General features: G+C 38.1%; 1 protein-coding gene across 1 annotated transcript in view; it reads left to right on the top strand.

Moving 5' to 3' along the window:
- Positions 1-23,691, top strand: part of galt (galactose-1-phosphate uridylyltransferase) — a 115,715-nt gene that overhangs the window by 22,743 nt on the left and 69,281 nt on the right. The window contains exon 7 of the mRNA XM_053515595.1: positions 11,198-11,320. Within this exon, the coding sequence (XP_053371570.1) occupies positions 11,198-11,320 (123 nt within the window). The remainder of the gene's footprint in view (positions 1-11,197; positions 11,321-23,691) is intronic.

The following is a 23,691-nucleotide window of genomic DNA, read 5'->3' as shown; positions in this document are numbered from 1 at the left end:
TATATATAAATTATTATTATTATTTTTTGTATGTCCAACTATGATTCACGTTCTGGAACACTCTGTTCTCGGTCTCCAACTGGGGTTATCCTTCTGAAGTTCATCTGCTTTTAATATGTTCATTGGCCGCTGCTGAGCCGGCCCGTAAAAATCAAGCGCAAAAAAAATGAGCCGATGTGAGACGTGACCTACTAGTAATGAGTCGTTTTCTTTTTTTCGTAATCCGTCATGTTAAGGAATCCTTGCGAGCTCAGACGTTTTGGCGCACGGCCTCAAATAGCAGAACAAACACGGACAAACAAAGAGCTCTTCAGTTCCAGATGTATTTAAAAAAAAAAAAAAAAGAAAGGAGAAAGAACAAGACACATTGCTCAGGGAAAAGAGAAGATGATTTTTTAATGTTATTTAATTATTATTGGTGCCTTAATGTTTAAAGGGTAAATTAATCACACTAAATTAATCACCGCTGGTTGATGTTTTTCCTAAAAAAAAAAAAAGACATTTAATTTGTTCTCCTCACTGATGGACCTTTTTATTTTTATTTTTTTGAGCGTTCCGACTCAGATGACAGGATTTCTGTCTCATTTTGCCGCTGGACTTTTGATGGCTGACATGGCATGAATAATAGCAGCCAAAAATTGCTTCTTCTTTTCCGTTCGGTTTGACTCTTGTGGCTTGGCAATGCGATACTTGATATGAAAAAGAAGTAGTTGCAGATGAAATATTAAAGGGATTTTCGTCCCCTTTGGGTTGACTATCATTTGTAATTTTGATGACACATCTGGTGCTATCAAAGAAAACGTTCCACGTGGAAATATCGGAATCAGGCACTAGCATGCGCGACTTTGTCGTGATGGCGAGTCAAACACGGTTTGACACGGAGGCCTCAGCAGTGTGTACGTATAGAATCTCAGAGATGAGTGCTTTTCGTTGTAATTGGAGCCTACAAATTGCTCAGGGATGGTGATTAGAGTCGACAGAATTCAAGAAAGGAAGAAAAAAAAAACAAGCTACAGAAAAGCTGTTGCTTTGAATTAAACGCTTAAGAGAAATGACCTGCCCGTTCTCATTAGAAGTTCAGTCATTTGTTAGGAGTGTTTTTCACTTGCATCAGTTCATTTTGTTTTAAAGCACCTCATTACCTTTGATTGGGCAATGGACTTGTAATGACAGCAACTATTTTTAACTATTATACTTCCTGGTATGTTGCGCCTGGTTTGCCCAGCACTAGCGTTTTGTCATGATCTGTAAAGGTCCTTCTATGTGGTGTTTCTATTGAAACCATTATAGGGAACTATTATGCAAAAATTTACTTTGTAGTCATGTTTAAACATTTAGATGAGTCTCCAGTGTGTGTGTGTACTAATCAAAAACCGTAAGGGGAAAAAGCGTTCCCGGCTTTTTGGATTTTTTCATTTTCTATTTTTGTACTTACAGTATTTAACTTTAAAAACAAGCCTTTCAAATTTTTTTTACCAGAAACAACCTCCGATTCTGAAAAATAAGGCTGACGCAGAACAGGCGTTAACGAACACACTTTGGAAGGAAATATTTTGGAAAAAAAACTTGTTAATGAAATAGTAAAATATGGGAACTTTAAAATAAACCTTTCATGTTACAGCAGAAACTACTGTCCAGTCTGTGGGATTTTAAAATCCAGCTGCACTTTAATTTAATGTAATCGATAAATGTCAGCGTATTGTAATGGTTTTCAATTAAAATAAATAAATAAAAGTTGCAAAGACAAGGCAGGGCGAAATAGAAATTTTGTAAATTCAAGTATTTCACAATCTGCTCAGTTACTGGGATTTTCAAGCACAACCATTTCTAGGGTTTACAAAGAATGGTGTGAAAAGGGAAAAACATCCAGTATGTGGCAGTCCTGTGGGCGAAAATGCCTTGTTGATGCTATAGGTCAAAGGAGAATGGGCCGACTGATTCAAGCTGATAGAAGAGCAACTTTGACTGAAATAACCACTCGTTACAACCGAGGTATGCAGCAAAGCATTTGTAAAGCCACAACACGCACAAGACCCCACCAGGTACCACTCATCTCCACTACAAATAGGAAAAAGAGGCTACAATTTGCACGAGTTTACCAAAATTAGACAGTTGAAGACTGGAAAAAATGTTGCCTAGTCTGATGATTAACGATTTCTGTTGAGACATTCAAACGGTAGAGTCAGAATTTGGCGTAAACAGAATGAGAACATTGATCCATCATGCCTTGTTACCACTGTGCAGGCTGGTGGTGGTGGTGGTATAATGGTGTGGGGGATGTTTTCTTGGCACATTTTAGGCCCCTTAGTGCCAATTGGGCGTCGTTTAAATGCTACGGGCTACCTAAGCATTGTTTCTGACCATGTCCATCCCTTTATGACCACCATGTACCCATCCTCTGATGGCTACTTCCAGCAGGATAATGCACCGTGTCACAAAGCTCGAATCATTTCAAATTTCTGTACTAAAATGGCCACCACATTCACCAGATCTTAACACAATAGAGCATCTTTGGGATGTGGTGGAACGGGAGCTTCGTGCCCTGGATGTGCATCCCACAAATCTCCATCAACTGCAAGATGCTATCCTATCAATATGGGCCAACATTTCTGGTACATTCAACAGTTGAATCAATGCCACGTAGAATTAAGGCAGTTCTGAAGGCGAAAAGGGGTCAAACAAGGTGAGTGTATATAAATAGTTCATATTACACAATATAAAATAGAAAGGGAACTACATATTCATACTACATAAGTGTTTATGATGAGGCATTTACACTTATAGAAATTCTCACCGATAGTGTTGATCTATAAACCAGTGAAATTCATTAGGCGTGACGACCATCGTGAAAAGTGACATTCTTTCCTAAATACCAGTTGTTCTCTTGGTTTTATTTGTCCTTTGTATCTTGTAATCATTTGGATTTTCTGGAAAACAGATGGTGAGTTTATTGTGGTGCTTTAATTCTAATGAATAAATCCCCACAGCATTGAGCCTCTAACAGACAACTTGGAAGTGTTGACTCATTTTATCACAAAAAAAAAAGACAAATAAAGATTAAACTTCAATGTTTACAGGCATTCTCCACACCGAATGTAGTGGTTAGGGAAACTGGGCAGGCTTTCTGAAAGTCTGTAAAGTTTGTGCAATACAATCGAGTGCAATTACATTTTTATTAGGATTTAAACTTAATATCCTGTGAGATTCCAAATGGCGGAACATGGCAGGTGCATTGGAAACAGATTTGGAAAAGATGGGTGAGTGTTATATATTAGTCATCTGGTACTCTGGCCCGTTTCAGTCATGTCGCTTTAATTTCCATTCACCAGCTATTGATCATACAGCCAGTATGAGATCAGGCACTGAGCGCCTTTCTGACACCATCTGCATCTTTTAAAAAAGAGACTCTACCTGCTACGGAGGGAAAAAACCAGTGACCACATGATACAATATTATCACGATACCTTGGTGCCGATTTGTTTTACATCACAATTCTGCTTGTATCACGATTTTATAAATATCTCAATTTGATATAACATTTTTTTTCTGATTTTGTTAAAATTTAAAGATCCTAAATCTTTAAAAAAAGGAAATTAAAGGGACATGACTGGAACGGGCCAGAGTACCAGATGACAAGTTTTATACATTTAGTTTAATTCAACAGCTTCACAACTGAATTGAACAGTAATTAAATGTAACCCACACCTACGTTTTCTCACTTAATAACTAAGGGCAGCATTTAAACCATACAAGCTGTGACTTCAAATGCAGGAGTTACTGAGCAGCACGTACTGTATCTCTAGTATGTAATTCACCAAAATTGTTATTTCTAAACAAACTTAGCAAATAAACACAGGATGCCAATGTGTGAATAGTTAAGAGGGCACCACCTGTAGGAATATAAAGAAACTGAGACATTTTACCGCCTCATATACCTCAAAAGTATGAGATTTTTGTGACTTTTTTGCGTATGTGATGTTTTGAGATGAGTGGGTTTGAGATTAATTTGTTTAGAGTTCAAAGAAAAAGGCTGATTGGTGGCTTTTAAATATGCATGACTATTGAAGATGTTACACCATAAAATTATGTTTCCTGTGCACTCTGCACAGACTCAGTTATATCTGAGGTATATCATGTCATGGCTGATCAAGCTGAAAACCAACCAATTCCAGTCATTGGCCAATCAGTGGTGCATCTCTATTATAAATGTATAAAAAATTAGTTTCGGGGTCAGTGTTTCGAAGCATCAGCATACAAAAGAACCGCGATTCATAATTAAATCAATATTTTTCCCCCATCTCTACTAAATGCTTACATCTGTATACAGTAGCTATCGGATACAACTGGGCTTATGAATGTGACATAACACTGCTTTGATCCACAAACATGGCTTATTCCTCTTATTCCACAGCAATTTGCCAATGACTACATATTTCATCAATTAAAGAACAAGATCGCATACGTTTCATCTCTAGTCATATTTAATATTGTGGAAAAACCACAGTACGAGCTCATTCTTGTTCTTGTATATTGTAACAACCGTTAATAGTTGTTTCCTCACCATCATCTTTTTTCCATCATTCTTAAAGTTAGTAAGATAGAAAGCGCAGCTAGTCGTTTTACTGAGAAACTGTCGTTCCAATCCGCAAGTTGGTGAAAAGTTATCTGTTGATTTTGCAAGAATCAGGCATTTCACAAGTCCCGGTTTGACTTGAACGCCCCTTATATAACATTTTCAAAGTCAATACTAATCAAAGAACGTATAATAAGGTATATACATATAATTGCTGTACTGTACTGTATATTGGCAGTAGTACAAAGCTGTTCAAATTTTGCTACATTTTCCCATAAACCTCTCTGAACTTTTTCTGTGTAGAGAAATGAGAAGGAGGCAGTAAAGTCTTTGATGTGACACAGAGCCATTGAAAAGGGTTCAGTTTCAGCAAATAAGACACAAAAATATTGCTTTCCGCTGCAGATTTGAAACCATCTGAGTAGCTCCTGGTATTTTCATTCCTGTGAGTTGGGTTATTTAACGAGCCTCCATTATTTATTTTTAAATGAGCAAATTATGTTCGGAAACATTTTTCTCTCTCACTCTTTACAGCTCTCTGCTTCTGTCTGTCCCATTCATGGACTGGTTCTTTCTTTGTTTGCTGTTATTTAAACGTAATCATGAACCTATTTATATTTCTGCACCCTGTAAATGTATTGCAATCTTCATCAGATGCAAGCTAAGATAATTTTTAGATATTTAGATGTTACAGTGATAATTGTGTAACAGGCAGGATAGAGTGATGGTCTGAATAAATCCACATTTGGGTCCAGAGCTTTCGTATTTGTTTACTGAATTTAAGATTCGTTCTTCTCTTAGTTTACAGCTCGGGATTAAATTCAAAGACTGAGACACATTAGAATACATCAGGTGGCTTAGTGGCTAGCACTGTCACCTTGCACCCTCTGGTTCTGGGTTCGATTCTCGGCTTGGATCGGTTTGCATGGAGTTTGAATGCTTTCCCCGTGCTTCCTCTGGGTGCTCTGGTTTCCTTCCACCACCCAAATGCCCGTAGTGTGTGAATGAGCGTATGAGTGTGTATGTGTTTGTGCCCTACGATGGAATGAGTGATTGAGTCTGAGCAACTTTTTACATCCAAAAAAGAAATTTGTATTTGAGATGTATCGTTAAATGTAACATCAAAACTCGATGCTGTGAGTACAAGATGCATTACTCGTCCTGATCCCCTCCACCTGCTGCATAACGCACATTAGCTGAGCTGTGATCTTTTCCTATTAATGGAAAATACACTTCTGGGTTATTGTTAATCTATTAAAACTTCCTTATGTGTAGCTCTCCCTCAGCAAAAAGTTTAGCCAAATTTCACTTTTTTCATAATTTGACGAATTCTGTGCAGGCTACATGGTGGATCAATCCCACAGTTCAATCCTTTATGACATTGATTCTCAAGCCTTAAATCCCACCATAGCTCTGATTGACAGTCTAGGAGATGGAAGCCATCCTTCCCACCCTGTGGATTAGACTCCCAGTTAGACTCCTGGTCATCCATCGTCAGGAGTAAAACTTCCAATCTTTCAGAAATAAAGTTTTAGTCTATGGCGTGACTGAGAACCAGTATTTCCCTGGGGTGATTTATAACTCAGAAGGTAATGACCATTGCATTAAATGACTCCTTGTCACTACAAATGAATCGTGGAATTGCCGTTGCTTTAGCTCGAGTCATTTTGCTTTGCTATAATGTGCTTTGCCATGACGTCCCTTCATTTAAAGTCTATTGAGCCGGTGACACTCTGTACCCTTTTATTATTTCCTCTTTTTTTTTTTTTAGCTATAGAACATAAAGTAATAATATCTCTGCTTTAGTGCTTTAATAGAATTTTTTTACATTCAGCACCAGAAGTTCATTCTTCCTTTATTTGACACTCTATCTTGCTTGTTGGAATCTCGCAGCTTTTTTTTTCGTGCTCATTTCTGTTGTCACCTCACTCACTGCAGCTTTAATCTACATCACTCTGGAAAAAAAAAAAAAAAACCTTTAAGCCAGGAAATAATTTTATCTCTACTTGAGGAAGTGCGTGCTATAAATCTATAAAATGGTACTGATTAGAAATGTGTGGAGACTGGTTTGAGTTTCAAAACAACAGAAAAACAGACACTCACTGTTCATGAGGAAATCGTCTCTTGTCCAGCGCTGGATTTTAAGTGGTGATTATCTGATGGAAAGTCCTGGAGACATTATCTAATTAAAAAATTTCCTTGAAAATCAGATGCATGACACTTTTTGTGGTTGGCGTTGTGATAGGATAGCCCGAAAACATGGATGTGGACTTTAATGGATGGGAAGCCTGGAGTCTATCCCAGGGGACTCGGGGCAATAGGCAGGCTACCTCCTGGACGGGGTGCCAATCCATCACAGGGCACACTTGTGCACACTCACTTACACACTATGGGGAATTTGAAACACCAGTAAGAATCGAAGCCTTGACCCTGGAGATATCTACATGATGAAAAAGAATACTGTATGTGATTTATCTCGACCATGCTCATTGGATAACCAATTCTTATCCTTACATGCCCATTGTAGGTGGTTAGGCACGCTGACCGGTCTCCGGCTACGCAACAAACCATTGATACACTGTATGTTCTGACACCTTTCTATTGGAAACAGCTTTAACCTTTTCCTGCAATTTGAGCTCTATTAGCTCTCTATTGGATCTGACTATACATGCCAGATGTTAATCCCCACGTGCAGCAGTGAGCCCTTGGCCATCCAGGAACCTGTCGACAGTTCACAGGTTTTCCTTTCTTGGATCACTTTCAGTAGGTCCTGATCCCTGAAGATCTGGAATATGCCACAAGAGATGCAGTTTTTAACTTGAAGCAGAAATACCTACACTTGCCCATTTTTCCAGCTTCTAACACATCAAATTTAGGGACAAAAAGTTTACTTGCTACCTAATATATCCCGTGCACTTTCAGGTGCCAGTGTAATAAGACAATCAGTGTTATTCATTTCACCTGTCAGAGGTCATAACGTTATGAATACTTAATATGAAATTAAACTAATTTTATGCTTCAAACTGTATCATACTTCATTCTTTCTATTAAAGGCAAAGCTTAATTTTAACAATAATTTAACAATTTCGATTTTGATATATTTAATTGGTCACATCTAAATGTTTTTTTTTTAAATGGTATCTTACAAACTAATCAGGCCTCTGTAATTTCACATTTATTATTATAATTTTTCATTTTTTTTCCAACTACAGACGTCTAGCATCAAGGTGTACAAAGTATCAAAATTCCTGATAGTTTGTTGAAAACAGTATAGTGAAGATGTATTCTGTAGTGTTCTGTATTAATACAAGCACATTTCTAACAGTTCTAATTGTTAATGGGGATCATCAAACTAATTTTAATATTACACATTCATTCATTTGAATGTGACAAATACACACACACGCACACACACACAGACAGACAAAAGCATGGGGCTATACTTTTTAAATACTTTTTAACACCGCTGTATCATCATCTACATAAAGAAGGCACACATGACAGTAGTATAAAAAAAAGGAAAAAAAACTAAATTTAATACATATACATATATTACATATAATAAATTTCACCTGGTGAGACTGGTGAGGAGAGGCTACGAGATGGCCCAGTGATGAGAGGAACAGTCCTCTATAGCAGGGATGGGCAATTTATATTTTTTTCCCGGAAGGCATATTTACTTTGATAAAGTAAGCTAAGGGCCACATGTTGGCTGACTGAGATGAAACATAAATCGCATAGTGGTGGCGTTATGTTAAATAACATGAATTTGATGCAGTAGCCTATTTGCAGGCCTGTTCGAAGGACTGACATTTATTTTTACAGCATGTCAATTTGATATAGTCTGAGTTTGCCACGAAACTCTTATTAATTTATTAATTTACTTAAATCCAGTATTAACTTTTACATTACCCTGCATCTTGTCAGTTGTCTGCTATACAATTAATTTAACTGTTTAACATAAAAATCTACTAAACTTGGTGATGAAACAGATTGCATTATGTTAGATACATGGACTTGAATCAGACTGACTTATTATCTTAATTAATTAACTTTAATTAAGCTCTGCAGTACAGAACTCCATCACTGCATGACGGGACACTTAAACACATTACAGTATAGACATGGACATAATATGGACTTTATATATATATATATATATATACATGCTATAATTGTCTAAACTCATCATTTCAGATATGAATTAAGGAATCATTGTGTTATATCAAAATGTTATATTTTCATTTATAAAGAAATAAATGCATGTTTCAACTTAAATAATTTATGTGCAGTTAAAATTAAGAAATGTAATGTTAAATGTCTCAAAACATTTCATGTATATTTGGACTATATGTTACATTTTATTATTATTATTATTATTATTATTATTATTATTATTTAATATATTTTTTTTCCGAAAACTCTGACATTTAAGTTAAAATAGTCAATAAAATATAATTAAATCTTATTCACAGCATTCTTTGAAGACAATGGTAATTTCTTGTTACAAACACATGACTTAATTGAAGATCAAAAAAATTTATGGAAAATAAGATGGGAAGTACATAACAAACCTCACTTACACTAGCAAAATATTCATCATTATCTACAGTCTTATATAAAAACAAAACACTTAATGATATGTAAATCTGTTTTAGACTCACACTGGTACTGAGTTTTTATAAATTGAAAATTTTATGCTGGCCTCTCAACCTAGTCGGTAATTTTTGTACCGGTACTCACTTGACATTTAGACGTCACTTTCCTTTCCTTTGGTGGGTTCATTTTCATTTAATTCATAATTGTTTCACAGCCACTAAAGATATAAGCTTATCACTTGAGGATTAGAGTCATTTTTAATTATTTTTAATTGAATATTAGACAACCCTTCTGTTGAATTCAAACTAATAGCAGTACACATGCGTCATTTGCTTTAAGATACTTTTTTTTCTTTAGTTTTCCCCTTTAAGGTGTTGTCGGAAAAATGTAAATAGTGTGACCTGCAAGCTAAATGTCTTTTGTTTGAGCCTTTATTTGCAATAGTAAAAGAAATACTTTTTACACTGTTCATGTTTCCTCCACTGATAAAATCAACATACATACCAGAAATCTGTGCTGAACTCCACTTCCCACGATGCATCTTCACCTACACGCACATGGACACCTTGGATTACAGCACCTATGTTCACTCAAACTCATGATCACATTTAAAATCACTCATTTATTGATTGCATTTACCTCACACCCTCAGTACACCAGCACGTCATGAAGTATTTCTTCAGCTCACAACTCATAATTTTTACCTGACTGACCTAGCATTTAAACTTTTTTTTTTTTCTTGATTCGTTTTTTTTAAATCTTTGCCTCATTTTTTATTATTATTATTTTTTAGGCAGTTGCTTTTAATAAAAACACTCTCTGCAATTGCTGAAGTCTAAACGTATGTCCATTCTTTTGTCCAGCCACAATTGCTATTTCCACGACATCTTAAAATTAAGTTGTTGAATAAGTTTTCGATTCATATGAAATTAGTACCCGCGACTCCATTCATGTGGAATTTAATTGCACACTTAGAAGTCTGTTTTGCAAAATGTACAGCGCCACCTGTTTAATTTTGGAATGAACTAAAATTTTCACGTCGTACTGTGAAGTGCGCAGAATGATATAAGGGCGTTTTCCCTTAAACTATTATTTTATTTTTTTTATTTATATAATTAGCATATATTCTCTTGCTGTGGGCCGAGTGGGGTGAATCAAAGCCTATATGTTACCTCAAGCATGGCTAAATACACCTGTGAAAACCCAATAAAAATTCTATCAGTAGTTTTTATGTGATGCGTGCACAAACAAACAGACAAAAATTCCAAAAGCCATCTGATGTATTCTATTACTTACCTTATCAAATTATTATTTGCAAATATTTTCAATGTACAGACACACCATAAATATACACAATATATATATATATATATATATATATATATATTATCACGATAATCAGTAAAATAACTTAATAGATTTTATAATTTGTTTTATAAATTAACATTTTGCCCATTTTTATTAATAGCAATCATTTAGTAGGTCAAGTATGTTATCATTAATGACATAGACATTTTTGGTTCACTGTAATGTATATTTCATATGTTCTATTTCAAAATGTGACACATGTAAGCATATAATAATAATAATCAGACAAAGATCTATACAAGGACACTATGGCTAGTAGTGTATACCTTAACACTGTATATAATGTGAGGTTTAAATTGCATCAATGTCACTTGAGTTCACTCTTCACACAAACAAGTAAAAAAAAAAAAAACATTGCTTGAGAAAAACGGCTGAACACATTACGGAGTGGCTTTTAGTCTAAATTGGCCTTGAGTCAAAATCTATGTTTTTTATTTAAAGCTTCAGTGAAGAACATGATGCAGTCTTTCAGAACAATTTTTCTTTAATAGTCTTTTATGTGAACGCTGTTAGTTTTATGACAGGGAGAGTGAGTATTCATATTATTTGTTATATGATATGAACATCCGTACCTCTTGTACAATGCTTGGGAAATGTTATAGATTTGTGAAGCTAGCCGCACTTGCTCGATGTGATACTCATGCTGTCTTTGTGCAGGTCTGGGCCAGCAGCTTCCTGCCCAATGAGCCCATGCTGGCTGAACGCTGTCAGAGGGAATACAAACAGAAGCACGGAGAGCCCATGCTGCTTCAGTACGCCCGCATGGAGGCCCAGGCACAGGTAACAGAATGGTGGACATCTAAAAATTTATACAGTAATCTGATCAGACGTTTGAATCACTCAATTCTAGACGACTCGCAGAGGGATATGATGAAAATGTAATGTGTAGCTTCATAAAAATGTGCAGCACGTCGGATAATAGCGTTCAGTTGGCTGCTGTGTAATTCACACCATTGTCTCTAATAGGTATTTAGGCGGAAAAAAAAAAAACAATGGCTTGTATTAAGAGGACGTTTTACTTTCACAATCTTAAATATATCATATTGCACTCATATATTATTAAAAACTACTGAAATAATGATTAATAAACAACATTTATGTGTAATATCCTTATCTGGATCACGCTAGCATTCTATTTAGCTTGTCCTATTCTACAATTCTACAGCTTCCATCTTCTGTCTTTATTCATTATCTCCAGGCTTATAAGGGAAATGTGCAACTGGGGGGGGCGATCTCACTACATTACCATAATGTCATACTGGATAAGGGTATTCAGCCATTTCCTACCTGGACAGAATAATGAAATCTGGATAATACACTGATATGTTCCATTTTAGTATTTCTCTGTGACTTCTTTTAGCACATATTGAAAATATAATGATCGTAGACTACTTTGATCCCCAGCATCACAATTAGGGGGAAACGTATGTTCATAAGTAAGGAAAATAACACTTCGGAATGTTTTGTTAAAGGTAAATAATCAATGATGGAGTGGTGAAAGGCTGTTACCATCCCAAAGTTGATTTATTTTTCCTCCAGAGCAGTTAGGCAATAATCATCATAAAAATTTTATATTAAAGAACAAAATTATTCAAATCTTAGTTGTGGACCATCTCTGACATGAGTTCCTACTATCATTTATGTTAGAGCAGCACTCTTGCACATTCTTAAAACAGCTTTAAATCCAAAAAAAAGTTGCATCTAGGGCAAAATTGCTTGCACTGGAAACTCCTTCCATGAATTTTAATTAAGCCCGCTTTTATGTCATAATTACCAATTCCAGTGAGAAAATGGTGTGTGGATTTAAGGAAAGTGGAGAGTGGACAATGGGTGTACAGCGAGAATGTGGAATATCCGCTGATCCCATGGTTTTGGCCATGAGGAGAGGTGAGGAGTGATCGACGAGTGGCCTATGACTACAAAGAAAGCTTGGCCTGGAGAAACAAGATAGGCACGAGAGGACAACATTAGCGGCGCATGGGACCCAAGCTCCTAGGGAGAGTTCTCGCCAACGATCTCCTCAATCTCACCAACCCTCTTCTGGAATACGTAGATCACTGCCAACGCTCAAGGTGCTTCCTAAACTCACAGGACTTTCTACTCGATTAGTCCTCAATCTCCCCAGTCACTCCTCAATCTCTTCATCGCTGTCCCGCATCCACAAATTTGGCGACGACCAGGAGAGCCCTGCAACTTCTGAAGGTGCCCAGGTGTGCTCTAGGCGTGAGTCTACCACTGCTAGGAGAGCGCTATAAGAGAAATGTATTGATTTTTTTTATTGTCATGGAAGGTCTACAGAAAGAATAGATGTCCAATAATTCAAAGATTGGCGAGATTGAAGAGAGGCTTGGGGAGTTTGAAGTGAGCCCTACGAGGTCCAGGAAATCTCCAGGAGAAAGCCAATTTTCTCACCGAAATCGCTCTCGGCAAGATTTCTCATCTCAGTCCTGAATGCACAGTAGTTGTGCCCAGACTTAAATGCACAGCTACTAACAGAAAGTGTTACCTTATTATTAATGGTTGGAAATCAGTTTTTTAGTCCATTTATTATTAGGCTTCATCATGTAAAGCTTTCTTTATGAAGCTCTCCATGAACTCTCTATTACTGTATGTTATTGCTTCTACAGTATCATGTTAATACTAACCCATATTTTGCAGTGTAGCTTGAACACCTGTTTAAGCTTTCGCTGTAGAAAATTAATCAACATCATCTTGTACCAATCAGATTGTAGAAATAATTGAGGCTGTGATATAATATTGAACAAGCAACATATCATGCAACATTAGCTTTTGATATATTTTTCTCACTCCAGCATTTCATTACATGAGCTTTTTAGTTTGCCTGAGATGACTTGTTAACACAGACCCGGTTTTAATCCCTTCTGTCCCCTCTTAACTCGTTCCCTGGGATCAGGAGGCATTAGTATGTATAGCTGAGCTGGTGATTAAGTTTCTAATACTCTCACCTGGTGCTTGACTGCAATAATGCACTCATGTCTGTGCAGAGTGGCTGCAGGAGCAGCAGAAAGGAGCCCGATTCTGCCTCTATCGCCGCTTTGCGCAATATGTTGCTCAAGCATGGGAATAAAAAAAAAAAATGAGGAAAACTGTGATTTGCATAATTATGGAGAAATTACTCGCAGCTAAGTTAAATTGCTTGGAAAAGTTGTAGGGGGGTGGCGTGAGGAGGCAGACATGCCTCATCGGGATGCAGAAAGGCAGGTTGGATGGATTATGAAGTGTGTCCCTACATAATGTTTGTAGACATACAAATTTGAGGCTCGCGCGGTGTTTGCGAAATAGGAATATTACAGCCTTAACATAACAGCAGGGCATTTGTGTGGTTAGGGATGGGTCTGTGTGGGTAGTTGTTTTTTACAGAGTGAAATCACAGGTGTGTTATTATCGATGTCAATCAAGGATCAACACACAAATATGACAATATGGTCCGAAGTCTGCTTATAAACACAACAATTTGCCAAGGCTTAAAGAATATCAAGGCGCCAAGGCATAGCTTTATGGCATCACACCTCCAGGGTTTAAGTCCTACCTGGCGTTTGTGTTTGCATGTTCTTCCTGTGCTTGGTGGTTTCCTCCCTCAGTTTCCTCCCTCAGTCCAAAGACATGCAGCGTAGACTAATTGGTTTAGTGTGTGAGTAAATGAGTGTGTATGTATGTGTGTGTACCCTGAAATAGATTGGTTTTACACCGTCTCGTGCCCTGGGATAGACTCTAGGCTTCCCATGACTCTGTACAGGATAAGAGGTATAGAGAATAAGTGGGTGAGTGTGTTAGTAATGAACAGCACGTGACACATTGTACACGTTTTGGATACAATTAACGTTATGGAGATTCTCACTTTTATTATCGGATTTATAAACATGCAGTTTGTCACAAGACTAAGAAACTAGGAAACACGAATCCTAACGGCTCCTGTGTATTGTCTGCAACAAAGTACTGACACTGAAGACTCCTTCCATAAACCTTACATAAATCGCCACCAACATAAACGGCATGATTATTTAGTCTTCTTTGATAATCACAAATGTTTCCTTAAATTTGTTACCATGTAGAGCAGTGCGCCCCAACAGTGGTCCGTGGATCCAGTGGTCCAGTTGAGCTCTGCTGCATACAACTCCTATAAATAGTCATTGTGATGTTTCTACAATTTGATGGAGTCTGCCTGTGCCTATTTGAATTCATTGGACATAATTAGCTAAGGCACATACCAGTCCATATAAGTCTGTATAAGTCACAGTAGATGGTGTGAGTCAGAGTGAAAACAAAGTTGAGAGAACTGACTGTAGACCTGCGGGACAGGATTGTGTCGAGAATAGTTCTAAGGAAGGATATGAGACAATTTCTGCAGCATAGAAAGTGCCCAAGAGCATGGTGGCCCTTTGCCATTCTCAAATGGACGAGATTTGGAACAACCAGCAGTCTTCCTGGATGGGGCTGCCCAGCCAAACCGATTAATTGTGGACGAAGTGCCTTGGTCAGACAGGCAACCAAGAACCCAAGAGACACTATAAACGAGATTCTAAGTTTTCTTGTCGAAATGGGAAAGTCTTACAGAAGGACGACTATCACTGTAGCACTCCACCGTCCAGGCCTCTATGGTACAGTGGCCAGACAGAAGCCATTCATCAGTAAAGTGCACATGACAGCTCGCTGGGAGTTTGCCAAAAAGCCCCTGGAGGACTCTCAGGCCATGAGAACAAAACTCTCTGGTCTGATGACACGAAGATTGAAGTACTTGAAATCAGGAAATCGGGCACTATTTCTCCTCGTTGTCTCGTATGATGCTTTGGGGATGTTTTGCTGCAATGTGGACTACGAGACTAGTTAGTATAGAGTGTAAAATTGATGTAGATATAATAAATTTTAAGTGAAAACCTTCTCCAAAGTGTTCAGAATCTCATGCTGGGGCAATGGTTTATATTTCAACCAGACAATGACCCAAAGCATCCCGCCAAGAAAAAACCTGAAGTGGCTTCAGAACAACTCTGTGAATGGCCTGAAGTGGCCCAGCTAGAGTCTGGACCCAGACTCATTAGCTCCTCTCTGGAAAGACCAGAAAATGGCTGTGCCTATCCCCCCTGATTGAGCTTGAACAATTCTGCCAAGACGAATTAAAGAACTTTCAAAAGAAAAGGTGTGCCAAGCTTCTAGCATCATTCACAATCAGACCTGAGGCAGCCGTTGCTGCCAGCGGTGCTTTATCCAAGTACTAAGTGATAGGTCTGAATTGGATACACACACCTGTTTTTACTTTGCCATTGTTTATTGGAGTGTTTGTGTAAAATGATAAGAGAGAAAAAAAGGGTTTGAATCCATTTTAAGATAAGTGTAAAACATAAGAAAATGTGGAAACCTTAAGGGTCTGAAAACTTTCCAACAGCACTGTGTGCACACCCACACACACATTGACCTTATCCATTACATTATACTGTATATGAATAAAATGTTTTTGGTTGTAACTAGTGAAAAAAAATAACATGAATGATTGCGTTAGCTGGCATTTTAGTCAGGACTGCTGCTCTAGATCAACGATGAATCAACACCTTCTGACCAATCAAATTTGAGAATTCAGCAGCACTTTGGTTGTAATTAAAGAGTTACGCAACCCTTTCAATACCATATCAAATGCAATGTCAAAAACTGCAATTGCTCCCATAAAACCTAATGGAACTTTCCATCATGTATTAGAGGACTGAGTGCATTATATCACGCTGCTCTGTAATATCTTGGTGATGAGGCCAATACTGTGCAAATAATTAACCGACAACATGTCTGCTTGTTAAACTAATTTGCGTTGCTCTAGATCACTTTAATCTGTAATTATCGCTTTCCTTACATGAATATTGAGCTTTCGTTGCCGCTTCTATGCTTCATTGATCATTTATGCTGTTTACACTGTCAATCAAGCATCATGATTTCTCCTTAGGCCATTTCTATCACGTCTTATTCCGTGGATTATGCCACGTTGGTGATGCATATGAAAGTTCTTCGCATCTTCATTAAGAAAGCTATAGAGCGGTCATAAAGATTTTTCAATTTTGTTGTGATTTCTGATTTTGTTCCAATTGTACTAAAAGTATTAAGAAATAAACTAAGCAGTCCTCAATCGAGTAATATACAGTAGTTCTATACTTTGAATGACTGTGTGTGGTATAAAGTAAAATTACTGGTCTCATTCTGTTCTTCTGTTATCATTAAATATTGACTCGGCTCTGAGAAGTACTGTATATCTTAATGATATGCTGTCCAGAACAGGACGGATGTGTTTAATTTTACTTTTATGCTTGGCCCTGTTTTTGGAGGAGACATGTGATTTGGTACCAGAGGGATCGAGAAAAATGGGAGTAACTCATCTTGTACGCTCCTCAATGGCCTCCCTCGACCCAGGAGGTCCCATTATCGCGGAGCCGCTATGGCTGACTGGGGCTCCATTTAATCTCTCATGTATGGGCAGCAGGGGGTCAGGAAAATTTTGCTGACCAGCTGGAAGCGCCACACTGCCACTTTGTTAATTCTTTCACACTTTACTTAGAAGCACTTCTCCTTTAATTTCTGGGTCTGTAATAATGGGGATGATCATATATACAGTCAGGTCCATTATTTGGACATGGTCTTGTTCTGTCTGTAGGCAAATCTGATTTGTTTCACAAATCTGATCTTTAAGATAACCTGTCCTAAGTGTTATTTAAAAGTGTTCAGATTGGATCTGGGTCTATTCAGACTGGCAGCACAAATGCGACACATAGTCAATCTATAGCGTATGCCTTGGTTGCTGTGGTAATGATGCTGGAGGCCTGCATGTAGCATGACATTTCCTCATACATCACCCAATTTCTGTACATTTCCCCTAGCTTTGCCTGTACAGATAGTTCCCAACTTATGAACGAGTTCTGTTCCAGGAGCATGTTCGTAAGTTGAAATTGTTTTTAAGTTTGATAAATGAAGTTTTATACGCTTTTGACAAAATATGTACAAAATGTAAAGCATACCAAACAACTTGGCTAAATCTCGAACCCCTTTCCTCAGACTACCATCATGTGACCACAAACCATACCTGCGCCTATAGTGTACTTAATCTTACAATGTTGTTTCTGTGCTTTTTAAATCGCTAGGGGAATCCCAGACACCATTTTGTCTCAGAGCTGTTTTCCACTGTATTGGACTGTGACCTCTGTTTTCTTAAGGATTTTAGGATGTTGTTGAGGAATTTAGGATTATTCTACATCTGGAGATCTTTACAGGACAGTCATTTTCTATCATCGTGCTCCCAGCGGATTCACTGAACCAAGCGAGGCTGACTCATTTCTCCTGCACTCGCACACACGCACAAATACAATATACAGAACTTATACAGACATTTTATATATTTACTTACACACTTTTGACTTGTTGTCAATTTCTAAATGTTGAAAGTTGATGCATGTAGAAAGTTAAATTGCTATGCTTTAGGAGATCACGGTGGGGCTTTTTTGCTTTTGGCACCATAACCGCTAACATGTCACAGCCGTGCCCCTGAATTTTCCATGCATCTATATTAACTGCATTTTCAGGAAGAGCAGCTGGCTTAACCACAATATTTCCATCTCCATTTCTTTCATCGTCTTCCTACTCGGTTTTCAAACATTTATCCATGTCCATACCGTGTGATTGTGTAGACTTCATTGTCATATTTACAGAAATCAAGTTCAATGTGTTTTTTACTGTTCAGACTACATGAAAATAATCTGATACCAAATCTATTCTAATTAGGATATGCTAAAAATTAGATTTGGCCTGGCAGTCTGAACCAGGCTTTATTGCCTCTGTGCATGAATCACAATGGACTTGAAATTAATCAATTAAAAAGTGATTAAAGTGTCAGCTTTAATTCAAGAGCTTGAATAAAAATATGACACAAATTGTTGGGGAATTACGTTCATTGTTTTAATAAAGTCACTCCATTTTCATAGGCTCAAAAGTAATTGGACAAAATGACACCAAACCAAATTATTACGATCACAAACTTTCACAAAAGGTCTGGAACCAATAGACATCACCAAACGCTTTATGTTTCCTCTGTTGCTGGTTTCCTTTAATGCATCTGCCTTAGTTTGCGGCTCCTTTTCCAGGCTTTCTGCATGAAGTTTTGTCCTAAATAAGTGAAAAGCAGGCATTTTGGTGCAGCTGAAATGTGGCTGTTGATGATCTTGCACATACATTCAGGACAATAGCTTGTTTTCCGTGGCTCAATTTTAAATGCTGTTCTTTTACAGTAGCTGCAATAAACTGTGACTCCTCAACAGAATTGTTATATTTTTTATATATTGAGATTTTAAAGTAAATAGGAATGAAGTAATAATTCTGGCTATTAGTGTATCTTTGTTCTATAAAGTTTGTGTAAGGAAATTAGGAGAATTAGGAGAATGACTCTGCTCTGGGTGTTTTCAAATAGAAAGGGTAAGGTTTTAGAAAACGGACATTAATAAAAAGAAAAAAAAAATGCCTTGCAGCCAGAACTGCTGTCAGAGCTGCTGTTTATATTTATAGTTCATGAGCGCTAATTAGAGATTTCATTAGAGAGAACATATCACATATGTTAATTACAGATTTAAACTTGTTTTTGACAACCTGGCACCATGAAATGTAAAAAAAAAAAAAAGTTTTTTTTTCCCTCTCCAGGATCACTCGAATGCATGATGCATTCCTTACAAAAGTTTTGGCTAGTTTTCACATCGGTCCTTCTGCAAATCTAGTCATGTGTGATGGATGCTGTCCATTCTCTCATGGTGTGTGTGGCTCAATTTGCGCTTCCTCGCTAGTGGCTCTTTCACACTCTCGTCTAGAGATGGCCTTTTTCCCTGGTCACAATCTGGCCTGTTTTGGCCCGAGCATACGCTTTTTCATGCCGAGATGAGTGGCCTGTCATCGCTGACCATCTGCGCACCTGCCGAGTGATTTTGGAATCGTCTCTACCTCTGACCTCTTGGAAAATTTTCCTCAGGGTTTGTGAATCAAATGTTTCAACGTTAGCTACTAATTAAATCCATGTTGTGTTGTATAAAATGGATAAATTCATGAAGTCAATCTCACGATGAAGGAAAGTTTTGTTCTTTTCCGACAGGAGAAACAGGGCAATACGAGCAATTTTTGGCTACCTGACAACCCTGAAATGAGAAGAAGAATCCTCTCCATCCACCCCAGGCAAGCCTGGATTGTGTTTGTTTCCTTTGCCACATCTCAGTTGTGAATGGACGGTCAGCTCCCAAACCGTTTTTGACAGTGCATGGGAAGTGGTGAAGGCTGAAAGGCACGGTCATGCTGTGCCTCACCGCAACCCATTGTGCCTCCCTCAGATGGGAAACACAGTGATCTTTCATTTCTCTTAAAAGAGAAGCGGCCCGGAAAACACAGAACGGCTTCAGTCTCGGCCCTCCTTCACACAGTCTCATTTTTCCCTCCTTTAGCATGTTTCCATTTCTGACAATAAACTGAATGAAACAGTGCCTCGGGCTTTTGAGAATATTCCAGGTTACATGTCCACAAATGCATGAATAATTAATATATGTCTCAGTTGGAACTGGCAGGAAAAAAAACCTTCATTATTTATTTAACTTTTTATAGAAATAGACAGATTCTAAGCCACTGTTTTTTTTTTTTTTTTTTTTACCCTGACGTGCCATTAAAACCTCAGTTGTCTCTCTCTCCTTTTATACGATGCTTGTCCATCATCCAGGATCGGGTCACTTAAGCATGCACTGTAGCATTTACATCGTCAAGACCGATTTCATCAAGACCATCCATCTGTGTCTATGGGAAATGGCAGCTTAAAGAAGGAAGTGCATTAATCCAAAACAGGTTATGAGACATCTATCGAGTTTGTCATCTTGTAGAGTGTATTAAGAACAAACAGGTTATGTTGTACGAGCCTGTCCGGGGGGGTAGGATGATGTGTGTAGTGTGTGACAGGACCTTCTTGTTACAAAATCAGTGGACCAGCTTGTGGTTAAGTGCCGTATTCAGGGGGAACAGCGGCAGTACGGGTGCGGAGATAGCGAGGTTGGAAGCTGTGGCCCTCAGGATTGAACCCAATTTTCTTCAATAAGAGAAGCAGAAGTAGACACAACAAACACTCACCTGTATATGTGTGTGTGTGTGTGTGTGTGTGTGTTTGAACGCAATTTCAGGCAATATTTCAGCATTATTTAACCTAATCATTTTCTGTGACTCTTGCAGCAAGAATTTCATCATGTTTCCCTAAGAAAATGTGGACTGAGAAAAGAAACGGTGTCTACAGGAAAATCACTTATATGGCCAGTCTAAGGGCAGGTTCGCCAATAAAAATGTTTGTGAGACATCTTTTCTAAAACACTTCCCCGACCTCAACACTCAACACTTAATTAATTTCCCAGAGATGGAATTTAATTTTATACGTCCGGGTGTTTGAAAAATTATTTAAACTCGCCGTTCCAAATTATCACAAAGGTACAAGCCTGCGGTTCATTTTAGAGTCTCCTAATGAAAGAAATATTTCTGCCTCATGCACAGTATATGGGATAAAAAAACAACAACAAAAAAAACATCTGTTTAATGGATTAGCTGACCTTGCACTGGTTACTCCAGCATCCTCCAGAACCTTCACTGAAATTCAAATGCTAATTATAAAATGCTAATCAAATGTGCACTGCAGCGGAGTTGCATTTCCTTCATGCATGTGCGCGCGTGTGTGTGTGCGTGCACATAATTGAAATTCAACTGCAAAAACATATATTTACAATTGTATGCCATTAAATTAAAATGCAAATGCGAAGTCCATTTGTCATTTTATTTTGAATGTCTAAACCATTCTGATTCTGCCAAATTAAAAAAGCAAGGGAAAAAAAATAATCTTTTACTTAAAAATAAAACATGCATGCAATCCTGAATGTGTTGTCACTCCTGAGGAGGTATTTCTGTCAGTCAATCCCTATGGATTGGATTTTTTTTTTTTTTTTTGGTGTTATTGAAGAAATAATGAAATCAGTTTAAACCATCTACAGGCAACTTTATTTTGCAATCATGGATGACAAAAATTTTAATTGCTAATCCTCCAAAGTGCCTGTGAGAGTGCGATTTTATAACAGCAGACATGGGAATAACCAGTCACCACCCGATGTGATATTATCACAACACCTGGGTTATCAATTCGTTTAATATTGTAATTCTGTACATATCACGATGTCCTAATTTAATTTTACATTCTTTCTCCTTGAACTTGAAGAAAAAGTTGTCACAAGTCGAATTTATACTGTGAACATGAGTAATTAAATGTAGCCCATTATTTATACCATTAGTTTTCTCACTTAAAAACCAAGCGCAGCATTTACACAATACAAACTAACTTAACACACCAGGGTTTAACATTTAATGCAAAATGAAGTTCAATGAGACCTATTTAAGAGGTTGTAATGAGTGGGTATGAGACTAATTCACTCTTGATTCGCAGAGTTTGCAGTAAAAGACAGATTTGAGACTTTTAAATGCATGGAATTTTGCACTCATGCGCTTGCCGTAGAATCAGCGCAACATGATTGGTCATGGCTCATCAAGCTGAAATGGTCATTGGGTGATCAACCGGTGCATCTCAGTTATAAATGTAATTTCTTTCAGCTGCTCCTATCAAGGGGTCGCCACAGCGGACCATCCGATCACAATTATGGCAGAGGTTTTACACCGGATGCTCTTCCTGATGCAAAACTCCCCTTTCATTCGGGCTTGGGACTGGCACTTCATGCAGTGGCTAGGTAGTTTGGCGTTTGGCAACCCACTAACAGCGGGGCTCGAACCCGTATCCTTAAATCCCCAAACCAACAACTTATAAGTCAATCCAATTTTTCCTTATTAGTAGGAACTACTACAATTCCTCCTTGTGAAGTGGTTTTCCAGACTCTCACACAAGTATCTGTCAGTACCTATAGTCAAGGTACCTATATTCACGTGGACCTTCCAGCTGTCGCTTTCCAGGTTCACATATACTGTAGGTCTATATTTTTCTGGAAAAAAAAAAGACAGAAATGAAACTTCTCACCTCTTGACAGTCCACTGGTTGAGTGACCATGGTCCAATTTAATGTGCTGTGTTGACATGATTCCTAGCAGAACCTGTCACCTAGATATAACAAGCAAGACAAGACAAGAGGATGATGAAAAGTGTGGTTTAAAAAAAAATAACTACGGCTGGATTCTTGTTTGGGAGTTGAGTATTCCCTCGTGAATATCCCAGCAGTGTGGAGTGAAGTCGTGGTTGGTTGGTTGAGGGTGAGTCACGGAGAAAGGACGGCTGTAATGACTACTGCAGGGGTGACTCTGCAGGTTAATGAGCATTTTAATGCCACTGATAGAAGACACAGCCCTCCGCTTTAATCTGAGGAGACAAGGCAGTTCTGTCTTTTATTATCCTCCACGAAGGGAGCTTTGAAGGAGCTACACTTCAGCATCAGTGTTCTGTGCAGAAGTCTGCCACATGTTGGTGCATGTGATTCAAGACGAAACGGCTTTTGTTGTTAAACTAAGTAATGGAAACAATTCCATTAATTTAGGGAACATCCTTTTAGGAACTTTATTGCAGATATTTTGTCACACGCTTGTCTTTATTGTGTTTGGAGTACGGCCATGAGTGACAGCTTAATGGGAAGCATCTCCATCTGCACACGTTAGAGGCTGAGTGGGATGAGGAAGGAAGAAACACTTTTTTGCTGAATGACTGAGATGCATACTAAAGCAGAGTTCAAGGTCAAAAGCACTACATGTATGTGTACATGCTTTTTGAGAGGCTCCTATTACGGTCGACAATCTGTATGTAAGCAGTAAGCAAATATTAGGTGCAAGTTGTCCAAGGGGATAAATGTACAGAGGATGTGAAACGGTGGTGTAGTGGTTAACACCTTGCACCTCTAGGGTCCGGGTTCAGTTCGCACCTCCGGTCTGCCTGCATGGAGTTTGCATGTTCTCCCCGTGTTTGGTGGGTGCCCGGGTACTCCAGGTTCCTCTCACAGTATTGACGCTGGGTGAGGAGGCCTGGTGGCACGCAGCCATCATTCCAGTTTATCCCAAATGTGTTGAGTGGTTGAGGTTTTCTGCTCTAACTGTGTGCACACCAGCATAGTCATGTTTCAA

Source organism: Clarias gariepinus, chromosome 17 (assembly GCF_024256425.1).
Source record: "Clarias gariepinus isolate MV-2021 ecotype Netherlands chromosome 17, CGAR_prim_01v2, whole genome shotgun sequence".
NCBI lineage: Eukaryota > Metazoa > Chordata > Actinopteri > Siluriformes > Clariidae > Clarias > Clarias gariepinus.
Note: the sequence above shows the minus strand (reverse complement) of the source record. Positions and strands in the feature narration are given on the sequence as shown.